Source organism: Paramormyrops kingsleyae, chromosome 24 (assembly GCF_048594095.1).
Source record: "Paramormyrops kingsleyae isolate MSU_618 chromosome 24, PKINGS_0.4, whole genome shotgun sequence".
Classification (NCBI taxonomy): Eukaryota; Metazoa; Chordata; class Actinopteri; order Osteoglossiformes; family Mormyridae; genus Paramormyrops; species Paramormyrops kingsleyae.
The window spans coordinates 15,308,875-15,322,945 of NC_132820.1; the positions used below are offsets into that span (position 1 = coordinate 15,308,875).

At 43.9% G+C, this 14,071-nt stretch overlaps 1 protein-coding gene and 1 non-coding gene across 2 annotated transcripts; both read left to right on the forward strand.

The window, feature by feature from the left end:
* The first annotated feature begins 2,622 nt into the window (after positions 1 to 2,622).
* Positions 2,623 to 11,597, forward strand: ccdc82 (coiled-coil domain containing 82). Its single transcript, XM_023837959.2, has 7 exons — positions 2,623 to 3,450; positions 4,024 to 4,213; positions 4,329 to 4,421; positions 5,039 to 5,163; positions 9,980 to 10,150; positions 10,521 to 10,700; positions 11,099 to 11,597. The coding sequence occupies exons 1-7, from the start codon at positions 2,896 to 2,898 to the stop codon at positions 11,165 to 11,167; spliced, it is 1,383 nt and encodes a 460-aa protein (XP_023693727.2). The 5' UTR covers positions 2,623 to 2,895; the 3' UTR covers positions 11,168 to 11,597.
* A 2,310-nt stretch (positions 11,598 to 13,907) lies between these two features.
* On the forward strand, positions 13,908 to 13,979 carry trnac-gca (transfer RNA cysteine (anticodon GCA)). The gene has a single exon. It is a non-coding gene; the product is annotated as a tRNA-Cys (tRNA).
* Positions 13,980 to 14,071: the final 92 nt, after the last annotated feature.

The following is a 14,071-nucleotide window of genomic DNA, read 5'->3' on the forward strand; positions in this document are numbered from 1 at the left end:
TTATAGAAATTCATTTTTATCACTACATCTTTTGAAGTATAGCCACCAAAATTTTTACATAGACCCAGCACCTGAGTGTAAGCCCTGCCTATATGCTTACTGATCTACCAGTCTCTTATTTTCCCCATTTATCCCTCCATCCTCTCATTATATTCCACTGATTTTAATACACCTATAGTTTTTAAAATACAACCACCAAATTGTATGTATGGATTCAACAGAATCTAACAAAAGCACTGAACTGGCTTTAATCCTGATGGAAATGTTTCTTTAATTTATTCCTACATCTTCCTGTTCTCGGCCACCGTTGCCCTTATGTTATTGTACTGTAACTTGATGTCTCATTTATACTACTGCACAATACATAGAACAGCGCATAGTCTGGCGCTAAACTCTGGTTGTCTTTATAGAAAAGAAACACCGTAACACGATTTAAATACATATGCAACAGAGATATAATGTACAAAATACGCTATTAGTCTATATAGCTAACCTTTTCCTGTTGCAGTTTCTCCAGGCATTCCAAGCATTTCTGAGTGCTGCAATTAAGCCGTCCACATCTGCAAATAAAACGTTTAACCAATATTTGGTAATAATGATTTGATTATAAGTATGTATTTATTAGCAAAAAAACTTTAAATTTGCTTTCTGAAAGAAAACGCCTAATAGCCTAACAGTTTAAATATAATTACAGAGATATTTAGACTGTCATTCATACTGTAATAAATATGGGTTATTTAACGCAGCAGAAGACTGCAACAAATACCCGAGCCTGTAATGATCACAACCCAAGATTTATGTAGAAGGATCGACAATCTTTATTAATTTATAGACATCTTTTCTGCAAATAAAAGGGTAAAAAAAAGATCGCGAGGGCAGAGGCAACCAGCAATACCAAAACAATGGGCTTCATTACATCACACATTAAGTTAAAGCTTACAACCCTCTAAGGAGGCACTGCAGACCATGTAATCCCCACATATTATATGAGGCTGCACACATACTAAACGAGAAGCACCATCGCGGAATTCACACACACACACATATATCCCGAGTTCCGTCATTAACGTCTCGATTGTATTGTGCCCTGTCTCCCTGTTTGCCCTAATAAATCCCGTTCCCTGGACTTCCGTGTCTGGACCCTGATTTTGATTGGACCCCCCCAAAAAGTTAAAACTTTGTTCGCTTAAATGTCCCTCAATATTGATCCAAGACACGCACAATTTCAGTTTCATGAGTTACTCATTTGACCAAATCAGCATGCCAAGTTTCGTTACTTAAAATCCGTGACGATGAGGTCCGAAAGTGTGATTTGATATGGAATGACCCAGTAATAAACGTTACCACCTCAAGTATGATACAAAACCTCTCGCGAGATCACGGGAAAGAGACTTTGGTTATGTCGCGATCACGAGAAAAATAAGTCGTAATAATGAAAAGAAATTAAAAAGTTGATGCATGTCCGACATCCTCTACATACGGAAAAGGATTAGGACCACCATGAAAATATTATTTGAATTCTGACTTTAATGTCAGAATTCTGACTTCTCAGAATTCTGACTTTTTTTCTAAACTCAGAATTCTGAGATTAAAGTCAGAATTCTGAGAAAAAAAGTCAGATAATATTCAAATAATATTTTCATGGTGGCCCTAATCCTCTTCCGTATTCTACAGACTTCCGTATAAAGACAAACATATTTTTGTTTAGGTATTTCAGATCACTGCACCAGAATATTCTCTTACTTAATTACTTAAATTACTAAATGTGAATAAGAAATCATATTGTGTAATTTTCCTCCTTTGGATAATAAAACCAAGGACTTCCTTGTTCATAAACTAGTAAACTAATAACGAGACGAATAAATGTCCTATGTGCTCGATCAGGGCTCATCGTCTACATGTCATAGCATAGTTTATCAGTTTCATATGGATTAAATGCAGCTCGATGTTCGTGATATGAAACAATGATAAACGTCTTTTTAAATGTGCAAACGCAATTTAATATTTCTGTTGCACATTTAGATGGACGGAACTACGTCTTTTCCCCCCTTCGAATCGAAGTAAAGAGCTGTGCGCGCTCCCGACAGGGGGTGCATTTCACGACAGGGCTGCTGAATTCGACCCAACACCTGTTGGTGTTTCGAGGCTACGAACCTTTTTCCCCCAAACATATGGATACGCCTAATGGGTCTCAGAACATAGCAACACTTATAACAATCTGAGAATTTTGCATGGAACGGAATGCATGACAGCACGGTATGATTATGTTAAATAGCCTTTAATCTTTGAAATACTGTAAAAGTGGGTCGCAGAGCCATGTTGTAGGTAGAAATCAGGCAGAGGGTTCCGCATTTAATCACTTTGTGACGTTTATTGCACCCGTACTGCCCACCGGCACAGGCACTGTGGCCCCGCTTACTCCTAATACACACACACACAATAACTGCACTGTGTCTATTCACCACCAGCTACTGAACGTGAAGATGCGAGAATTCAAATGTTAAGATGAAGATTCGCCCGTAAAGTAACGTGGAAAACCAAGAGGTGCGCGACAGTCGCTATCAGCTCAAAATGACAGGATTCGGAGCCGCTGGCGCCTCGGGACGCCTCTGACGTAATCAGTCACGTGAGACTGCATAAACGAAACTTAATGGCAGACTCCCTGCACCGAGTCGCCGGGCTTTACTTTGACGAGACGAGCTCCGAAGTGTCGGTAGTATGTGTTCCATAAACACCTCTTTGTTTTTCTCTTTTAGAACACCGGCACCTCTCCGTATCTGCTGGTACTGAATAACAAGGGGAGCAGCAGCACCCGTGTTCTGTCCCACGTGAGGCACTGGTCCTGACCGCGCATCTGGGTGTCCCGCCTGGCTGATTTAGGATCTGTGTAGCCCGATGTACCAAACAAGAAGGAGAAGCAGCTCGGGGCTCCGCCGGAGCTCCCGTGTGGACCGGAGGAAGACTCGCGTCGGCATCCTAGGCTACCTAAAAGACTCCGACGACAGCGCCTCTGACACCGCGGACAACGCCTCCGACACCGCGGACACCGCCTCCGACTCCGTGGACAGCGCCTCCGGCAACGTCGTGCATAGCAATTCCGACAACGCGGGGGACCGCCGGGACAAAGAGCAGCCGGCCGGAAGCGCCAGCGACGAGGAGGATGCGTGTGCGACGCCTCGGGCGGGGAGAAAGCGCTCCTTTACCGCTGTTCTCGCTGACAGCTCCAGCAGCTCCGACAGCGACGAAGTGGGCCAACCTGTCCGGAAGGTGCTGCCTAAGAAACGTCTGAACCTGCAGACACCGCTGTCCGATTCGGACGAGGAGGAAGAGGGGGACGCAGCTCGGCCGGAGAGGGAGAAGGAGAAAAAGAGAGAAAGGCGGGATAAGCTTTTGGAGCTGTCGCGGAGGACGAGGGCGAGGGCCGGCCGCTCTGTGCGCGGGACGACGGAGGTACCAGCATGCGCACTGCACTATAACACTGCATGCGACACACACACGCCTGTCGTGCAATGTTTTGAAATGCGACAGTGATGTTCCTAAAGGGATCTGAGGGATCTGATTCCAATTATCGTGTTGCATTTTATAGGAAAAAGACCACTGGTTTATTACAGAAATCATTATAGACGGAAAACAGTCACGGGGCGGATTAACAACAAATCGGAAATGGGGGGGGCGGGTCTCCATGGTGTATTTTGCTTCCAACCGGGGAGGGGGTTCCCCCATGGTATATTTTGTAGGTCATGCGGTTGGCCAGCAATGAGATAAAGCATTAATCCTGCAGAGATCGACCGACAGCTTGGGTACCTCTGATACGTAGGTTATGTAATTCCTGGGTTGGTAAAGACCAGCTACTAGATCAGAAGTGCGGACTGCTTGCAGGACACTGGCAGTTGTGACAACTTGGTTTTATACTATAACATTTATTTTATTTAGCAGATGCAAAGCAACATGTAATTGGAAAATAGCACATTCCAAACATACGTGATACTTTTCTGTATCATTCTTGAATGTGTGTAATTCTAGGGCTCAGGAAAAGACGACGATGATGATGGTGATGATGATGAAGATGCTACCTGGACGTTGGTGCACAGCAGTGAGGAAGGGACAGAGAGTGACAGTCTGAAAGACTTCATAGTGGAGGATGAGGAGCAGAAAGATGGGGATGAAGGGGAGAGCCAGGAGAGATCCCTCCTCTCCTATCATCTTCCACAGAGTGAGTCACTGATTGATCAGCTCGGTGGAGAACATGGTGCTTCAGAACGTGCCGTTCCTGGGTCCCTTGGTCGTGTGCCCACGCTCAGGCCCTCATGTGTCTGCTCTCCTTCCAGTGGCGCTCGGCTCCCAGCGGGACCACTTTGAGCTGGTGGTGAAGGCCTTGCTGATAAATGCTGGGGACCAGACGTTCCTCCAGTCGCTGTATGGTAAGGACACTGGGCCCAGTGGGGAGCAGTGCTTCACATCTGGGGATGGGCCCGCAGAGGCCAGGACACGGATACTTTGAGAGCAATGGATCCTCTAGCACAAGGGTGTCAAACCTCCAGTCCTGGGGGGCCGGAGCCCTGCACATTTTTGGGTTTCCCCTCATTTAACACACCTGATTCAACTCCTTGTGCTAATTACCACACAGCTCTTAAGCTGAATCATTTATGGTGGAACAGGGAAAGGACTAAGCTACACAGGGCTCCGGCCCCCCAGGACTGGAGTTTGACACCCCTGCTCTAGCATCTGCTTATTTAAGGAGTGAAGTGGGAGGTATTCCCTACAAATCAGAGCCCATGTCAGATGTTTCCCATGCATGAATAAGCTCAGGAGTAGAAACTCCGCCTTTTACATAACGTGTACATGAAACGTCTGAACAAGAGGCGTGGTGCTGTTATATTAGACGTAAGTGGGGACCATTGCAGTGACCCTTGTGAGATACCAGGCTTTTGTATTTTCACTTGAAGGTTGGAGTATTTCCAAGGTATATCTGTATTTCCAAGGTGTAATTGGTGGATAGTCGTATTTCCTGTAATGACAGATGTGTCGAATGCCGCAGACGGAGTCCGGACAAAGCGCTACGCGTGCAAGATGAAGAACTCCCTGGACCACCTGGACCAGCGCTCTGTCATCCCCCGGCTGGTGAACCTGAAGCAGAGGAGCCGCTGGAGCGAGCGCTACAAGGCAAGAAGCCCATGTCGCGCACGAGTACTGAGTGGTGACATGCAGCCGGAGCGTCACGAGAGATTCACGAAAAGGGGGGCTAAGTCTTTACGAGGGGGGTTTGATGGGGAATGAGTGAGAACATACTATTTAAACTTACTCATGTACATTTATTTGGGGGCTAAAGCAGTGGTTCTCAACTGGGGGGCCACAGCCCACTAGGGGTCCTCAGTGAGTGAATGAGGAGGTCCGCACAATTTTTAAAATTGTAGTGAAAAATTATGACATTGCTTTAGGGCTGGTTGGTAGCCTGTATTAAATTAATATGGTATTTTGATACATTTTCTGAATGAGATACATGACGACGCAATACCATTTATATTGATATACTTTTATTGTGTGTTAAAATTAGGACTTTATTAAATATGTTCCATAGAAACCAATAGTATTCCGTCCTGGTTGAAAATACCGTCATGACATGACTCAGAATCCCAGAATCCACAGCTAAAATTGAACCATTTAGTCAGCAGCATCTCAGGGGGAGGTGATGGAGGGGAAAGGCAAGGAATCATTGCCTCTTGGTTCATATTATTTTAAACATCGTTAAAAATATATAATTGGTATTATTTGTTGCTAGATCACAAAACAGAGAACGAGTCCAGGAAAAAGAGGTCCTACGGTCGCCCTGATTTTTAACGGCTGTCAGGCTTCTGATTTTAGAGCCATTTGCCAGATAGATTGTTTTGTTCTTAAACATTCACCCTCTGTTTTGAGAGCAATGTCATAAACTGAGAGAAAAAGAGTGTTGGTACAGATAGTGGAATGAAACCTTGAGTTATATTCAAAAGAATATTGTTTGGCAGTGTAACTAAATTAAAATATTTTTCTATGAATGGAGAGTGGTAATGTCGGGCATCATTGTAGAACACGTACAACAGAAACAATATCATAACTTGTGTAGGGGGGCGGAAAACATCTTGTTTTTGGAAACGGGGTCCTTCGATAAAAAAAGGTTGAGAACCACTGGTCTAAAGAACGTTTTAAGGGGTGTGACTCTGCTTTGTGTGCTTGTAGGTCTCTAAGCATGATGAAAGGCTGTGGTAACTCATTTCATTTGCCTGCATCTATCGTTATTTGCTGTACTGTTGTGCATCAGGCTCTGATTTGGATTTCTTCTCTGCTAGTAAGGTAGGACTCTGTCTTTGTTTACTTTCTGTCGGACTCAGTTGAAACTGTTGTAGTGTCTGCTAGTTTCTGTTAATCAGTAGTTTCAGGTAGTCAATCAAGTGTAGTTTCGGTCTCGCTGAAGGTGTAAATTAGGGGTGGGGCTAACTGAGTTATATTGAAGGTGAGTCCAGCTCAGTACTCAGTGTGCTTCAGGCTCTGATTTGGATTTCTTCTCTGCTAGTAAGGTAGGACTCTGTCTTTGTTTACTTTCTGTCGGACTCAGTTGAAACTGTTGTAGTGTCTGCTAGTTTCTGTTAATCAGTAGTTTCAGGTAGTCAATCAAGTGTAGTTTCGGTCTCGCTGAAGGTGTAAATTAGGGGTGGGGCTAACTGAGTTATATTGAAGGTGAGTCCGCCACAGACACGTGTGTGGCGGTTAGAGACAAACGCAGTTAATCTGTTACTACTCATTCTATCCTTTCTATTCTATTCTCAATTTTGCGAACTCACACCATCACTACAGACATGTGCCTCAGACCTATCCCAGTCCACTTATCTCTTAGATCTAGAAGATCCCATCCAACATCCAGGCGCCGCACATCCAGTAATCTTATCTACCCTCCCCTGTCATCCCAGTCCCAACGTCGGGTGTTGGGCGGCCTCTGGAATTGCCAGTCTGCTGTAAAGAAGGCTGATTTCATTTCCGCCTTTGCTTCCCACCATTCTTTTGACTTTCTGGCTCTAACTGAGACCTGGATATCCCCAGAGAACTCGGCTACACCAGCTGCTCTCTCCTCTGCTTATGCTTTCTCTCACTCTCCACGCCAGACTGGCAGGGGCGGTGGCACAGGTCTGTTACTATCTCGGAATTGGTGCTTCACACCCCTCTCTCTCCCCCAGCTCAACATTTCATCCTTTGAATTCCATGGAGTTGCAGTTTCCTCTCCATTCAATATTCTTATTGTTGTCTACCGCCCTCCTGGCCCCCTAGGCCACTTTCTAGAGGAGCTGGATACTCTCCTCAGTCTCTTCCCCACTGACAACTCCTTTCTCATTCTCCTTGGTGACTTCAATCTCCCCCATGACAAGCTCCTTTCTTCTGGTCTCCTCCCTTTTCTCTATTCCTTTTCTCTGACATCCAACATCTGCTCTCCAACACACAAAGGAGGTAATGTTCTCGACCTGGTTTTCAGCCGCCCCTCACCAGCCACCGACATCACCACTACCCCTCTTCACATTTCTGATCACCACTTAGTATCCTTTACCATCACCCTTCCTGTCTTGCCCAATCCTGGCTTTCAACATTTCTCGCCCACTAGACCAAACCTCCACTCTGTCTCCCCTTCATCTGTTGCTTCCTGCACCCTGTCCTACCTTCCTGACCTTAACTCATTTTCCTCCCTTACACTGGAACCTGCAACTGATACACTCCTCTCCTCACTTTCCTCATCCATTGATCACCTCTGCCCACTGTCTCTTAACCCCAGGAAAACTCGCCCTGCTCCTTAGCTTTCAGCTGCATTACGCAGCAACCGAAGAGACTTGCGGGTAGCAGAGAGGACATGGAAGAAATCTAAACTTGATGCAGATTTGTCTTCCTACCGTACTCTTCTATCCAAATTCTCTTCGGATGTGACTGCAGCTAAAACTGCCTTTTATAAGGAAAAACTTGAGCTATCCTCACATGATCCCCGTAAACTCCATAATATCTTTTCATCACTACTCAACCCTCCAACTCCTCCTGCTCCATCTTCCCTGACTGCTGAAGACTTTGCCACCTTCTTTGACAAAAGGATTGGCGAAATCTGCCAGACATTCTCTCCATCCCCATCCACTACACTACACACCCAGGATTTCCCTTCCCCCTTACTGACCCAGTTTACCAGTCTTACAGTTGATGAGATCATGAAAGTCATCTCATCTTCCAACCCTACCACCTGCCCACTGGATCCAATCCCTTCCACATTGCTCCAGACAATCTCTCTGGACCTTCTCCCCTTCATCACCACTATCATTAATGGCTCCATAACTTCCGGGCATGTACCAACAGCATTCAAAATAGCCAGGGTCATTCCTATCTTGAAAAAACCCACTCTAAATCCCTCGGACACTTGTATCGCTTCTTTCCTTCCTTTCAAAAATCCTCGAACGCACAGTCTACAACCAGCTCTCTTTACCTCTCTCAGAATAATCTCCAGGATCCTAATCAGTCTGGCTTCAAAGCAGCTCACTCCACAGAGACTGCCCTCTTAGCAGTAACTGAGAAGCTGCATGCTGCTAGGTCAGCTAAACTGTCATCTGTCCTCATCCTTCTTGACCTATCAGCAGCATTTGACACGGTTAACCACAAGACTCTCCTATCCATCCTTAGGAGTCTTGGCATTGGTGGTTTGGCTTGGCAATGGCTTGCATCCTACCTCGAAGGCCGATCATACAGAGTGACATGGAAAGGACTCACATCTACCCCACGTAGTCTCTTCACTGGCGTCCCTCAGGGCTCGGTTCTTGGCCCACTCCTGTTCTCCCTCTATACCAAATCTCTTGGTGAGGTCATATCCTCTCATGGCTTCTCTTACCACTGCTATGCAGATGACACTCAACTCGTCCTCTCCTTCCCTCCTTCAGACACATGTCTCCACTAAGATGTCTGCATGTCTAGCTGATATCTCATCTTGGATGACCGCTCACCAACTGAAACTCAACCCTAGTAAAACGGAGTTGCTGTACATCCCCACTGACTCATCCCCCCCTCCTGGACCTTGCGATCTCCCTCGACAACTCCCTGATCCGTCCTTCGGTTACTGCTCGCAACCTTGGGGTTACCATGGACAATCGTCTGTCCTTTTCCCCTCATATCGCCAACATTTCCCGCTCTTGTCGGTTTATCCTGTTTAATATCAGAAGGATACGTCCATTTCTTTCCACACAGGCTACCCAGATACTCGTTCAGTCCCTCGTCATCTCCCGCCTTGACTACTGCAACACGCTCCTAGCGGGTTTACCACTGAGCGTCATTCGTCCCCTCCAACTGATTCAGAATGCAGCTGCTCGACTTTTCAACCGTCCCAAGTTCTCCCACACCACTCCTTTGCTGCGCTCCCTACACTGGCTTATTGTGGCTGCCCGCATCAGATTGAAAACACTGATGCTCGCAGACAAAGCCAAAAATTATCTGGCTTCATCCTACCTAAAAGACCTCATCACACCCCGCACTGCACCACGATCTCTCTGATCTTCCAGCACTGCTCGACTGGTCCCACCACCCCTCAAGGCACAAGGAAGACACACCTCTCGGCTCTTCTCTGTTCTGGCACCAAGTTGGTGGAATGAACTCCCCCTAGATGTCCGAACAGCTGAGTCACTGAATGTCTTCAAAAGACGACTTGAAACACACCTTTTCCAGAAATACCTGAATTAGCACTTCTGGCATTATACTTTCTGGCATTCACAAAAAAAAAAAAAAGCACTTTTCCAACAGAGTATTAGATCGATGGTATTCATAGCCTTGGTTTTATTGAGCTAGTATCGGGGAAAAATTCATTGTGGAGTCTTAAAGCACTTATGTAAGTCGCTCTGGCTAAGGGCGTCTGCCAAATGATGTAAATGTAAATGCATTAGATAAACTTCAATTCCATGACACCTGTCTGTCTGTGGTTTGGTGCCCTCTGCAGGAGAGAGTGGAGTGTTACCCCAACGTGAAAATCCTGAGTATAGGTCGGTTTGACCGAACTTGTGAGGCCTGTCAGCTCCACAGGAACACCCGCTTCTGTGTGCGCCTCTCCGGGCAGCTCTATGACGACAAGACCCTGCAGGAGGACACCTTCATGCTTAATGACACACAGGTAGTGGCCAGCAAGCATGTACCCACAGCAGCTGATGTGATTGGTTGAGTTGCACACCAGTTTCTGTATGTTTTTTGTTACACACACACACACGGTCATTGGTCAGTGGTTGTAGGTCAGTATCTTATAGGTGATTTAGTAATTAACTGATTGAGAGCTTTGGTTGTGTCTTTTTTTTTTATTTTTTATTTATTTATTTTTTTTATAAACTGCCTTTACTGTAAATATCAAAATGATGGTTCTTGTCTACTCTGCATCATTGACTCATTTCTACTGCTATCTGGTACCAGATGCATTTAAACGCTGTAGATGCATCTGTTTTCCCCAGAAACATTGAACGTTGTCGTAAACATTTTTCCGGACTGCTCAGGACTTCCGGGTAGGCGTAGTCTGTGCCAATCGCACTGAGGTGTACCACCAGCTGAAACACTTCAAGTACCACCTGTTCCGTCAGTGTAAGGCAGAGTTGGAGAAGGAAGAGGAAGCTCCTGTGAAGGATATGGTCAGCAAGGCATTTTCTCGGCTGCGGGCTTGTGGCTGGATCAGACAGGTGTGTCCTTGTCACTAGATGTGTAGAGCAATGGATCATGCTGTGTAATGCTTCAGGATACAATGTCACCCAACCTGACAAATGACACATGCTGTAGACCATAGGCTTCTCAGTCCTGGTATAGCTGCTTTTCTTGTAAGAATAACTGGCATTTGTCGTTTGCACATGCCTTCTTCCAATGCAGCATTCCAGGCATATACCTCCACCCCCAATTAAATGTTCAAGGCTTGTAGCTCCACCTCCAATGCAGTGTTCAAGGCTTTTAGTTCCTCTCTTGGTGGATTGTTCAAGGGCCATGACTTTACTCCTTACTGCACCCCCGATGACAATGCATTACTGTTGATTGCAGTGGGTAAAGCTTGTTACTGATGTCGTCTGTCTTTTTTCTTGATCTTCAGCAATATGAAGAGTTCGAGGGCCACCTGAACAAAGCTGATTACTTTCAAGAAGAAAAATTGGACTTCTGAATCTAGCCAGAATAATAATATCCTCTAATTGATCTATTTTTACATTCTACTCTTTTTTTTTTTTTTTTTTTTTCTGGTTCTGATTATGTGATGTTGTGTAAAAGTGAAGCTTTTAATCTCCATCACTGACCTTCTTTCTACATGTCGCTTGCATTACCCTGGATGGACTCTCATTGTACGTCTTTTATCCTCAGTTTGGTTGCAAATACTCCAGAAATACTAGTTTTATTTGTTTGATTTGGTTTTACCTGCCTGTAAATATGCCAAACGCTGCTGAGCTTTTCAGAGAAGGTGAGGAGGTAGACATGAATGTCACACATGCCTGTTTACTTCTTGGTGTACAGCTAATATTTCACAGTTAATGTGCATTTTGGACCAATATTGTCAATGAACTCAAGTCACTGTTTTTGAATTATATTTCTTATACAAACTTTTCTGTTTCAAACATTCTTTATTCTTTATTTCTAGCTGCAAAATTCAAGGTTTCATTCACCTGTTGCTTTTTTACAAGCCATAGCATGGTGCTCTGAGGTAGGATGCAGCAAAATGAAAATGATCACGCAGAGTCAGGTTTAAATCTTGCTAAAGACAGTAAAACCTGACAAGAAACTATAATTTAAAGAAACTGAATGTTGATCTGACAACATTAATTTACCACCGCACTCTAATTCCATCTGGCCTACCGCTTCACTTTGGCTATGGATCTACGGTATCTCAGTTGTGACAAAAAGTGCAAATTCAAATGCAACATCATGGGGCCGTTTACAAGTTAACGGTTTGTGTTAGTATATTTTACACTATCCCTAGAATCAGGTCCTTTTTACAAATCTATTGACATAAAAGCATTTAATTTTTCATTGGAACACATGCCTTTTCATTGGCAAAATTCAACACATAGGTTAGAGTTCACGACATAACCATATATACGTAATAATTAGTTAACATTGACTATTGTCCTATAGCATCGGAAACTAGGCTTTTCTCCTACGGGGTGCAAGGTGAGTGACGGTCCAGACAGTCATTCATAACAGCCTATGCCAAACAGATACACATGTAAATCTGTAACTATTTATGCATAAATACAACAATAAATTATAACATTTGCAATAAATTACTATTACACACTGGTATGACTAAAACAAGCCACATTTTCAAATATAACTTTACAGTATTCATTTTGTTTAGGTTTATGTGTTCAAATAGCTTTTTCATCTAACCAGTAGGGGATGCAATTGTAAGTCCGGTAAAATCGTCTTTGTCTTAGAACACATGCAGTTTGCGTTACGTACTCTTGTAAGGCCGAGGAAAGGTATTAAATGTTAAACGGCGTATAAAAGCAGATATCCCACCTTAGGTAAATTGGTTTCTGCGATGTGGATGAGGGAGAACCGGGTGCCGGGGATTGCTGGCTGTGCAGTTTGTCGACCATGGGAAGGGGGATTGTGTGGCAGTAACATTTGCCAACCTCTTGCCTGTTCTTCTGCTGAATAGCGGAATATCGTTAACACCATTTTAATTCACTGTGGACAAATTTCCAGGACATTGCACATAATTCGCGGGTGTCAGGGAGCTACTGTCCGTTTGCGGGAGACTCCCGGAATTTCACGGAGAAGTGGTATGTCTGTAAAGGAGTGGTGGATTTACTGCTATATTGTAAACCAGAGGTCACTAACAGGCGGACCGCGGTCCGGGTCCGGACCCAGAAGCTGTCCTATACGAACCCGGACCGATAGCCAAAACATTGAGTTATTATTTAAAACCTGACGCTTCTATTTTATCCGGCGCAGCTTTTGTTGTCTTTTCGGTAGGGTTTTAGCAGTAGAACCGCCGTTTCAAAACGCCATGAACGTCAAACGCCTCTAACCAACAAGCTAGACGTAGTCTCCTGCAGCCCTTTGTCTGCGCTGATGTGCCATTAGTGTTAATAGCAGCAGCTAAAACCCGCAACCAAAAATTCGTAATGTTTCTAACAGAGTGACTGGTTTGTCCTGAAATCATACAGCTGAAAAGTTTTTAAATACAGTATGTATTATATAACATGTTGGATAAATATAGACGTAGTTTATTGTTGATTTCATGTTCGTTGAAGTTTCTGCTTTTTAACATATGTATAAAATAATGTTATCTGTTATATAAATAATCTGTTATATAAACAAAAAATGTACGTTTTCATGGCTGCCAAATCTCAAGCATTTGGCATGACACTCACGCTTTCAGACTCAAGTGAAGCCAACTGAAGTCTTACGGCAAATCTATATTATTCCATTATAAAACCTATACGGTTAAATACAAAAGCAGAATATTTACAAGGTAAGAACTGTTACATGTGTGTGCAGACATCTCGAATTAACCATCTCACTCCAGCCAGCTGGCCGAAGTTCTGTGTCACGTGACAATAAATATTGTCAAAACGTTTTTGAATTGTACTGAATTAATTTGATTTGACGGTCAGGTACTGATTAAATGCAATGTTGATGCAACTAATAGGCTACTTAAATATATATAACTTAAATAGTTAGACATTATGATATTCCGGACCTTTGTTTCAAGAAATTTTCTCTAACTGGACATTCTTAAAATTTTAGTTGAATACCCCTGTTGTAAACTAACGAAATAAATTGTAAATAAATCGGCATTTGCAATATCCTAATATTACATTGATACAAACACATTTCACTCTTTTACATTTTACGACATAGCTAGTAAATAAATGCTTTTTTCGCTTCGTTGTTACGTAGTTGGGGGTATAGCTCAGTGGTAGAGCATTTGACTGCAGATCAAGAGGTCCCCGGTTCAAATCCGGGTGCCCCCTCTTTTACAGAAACGGATGTTGTAAACGTTCGTCATTACGAAAATTTTAACCGTGGCATTAATTTTAGTTAATACTACTTTTGTAAAAATAGG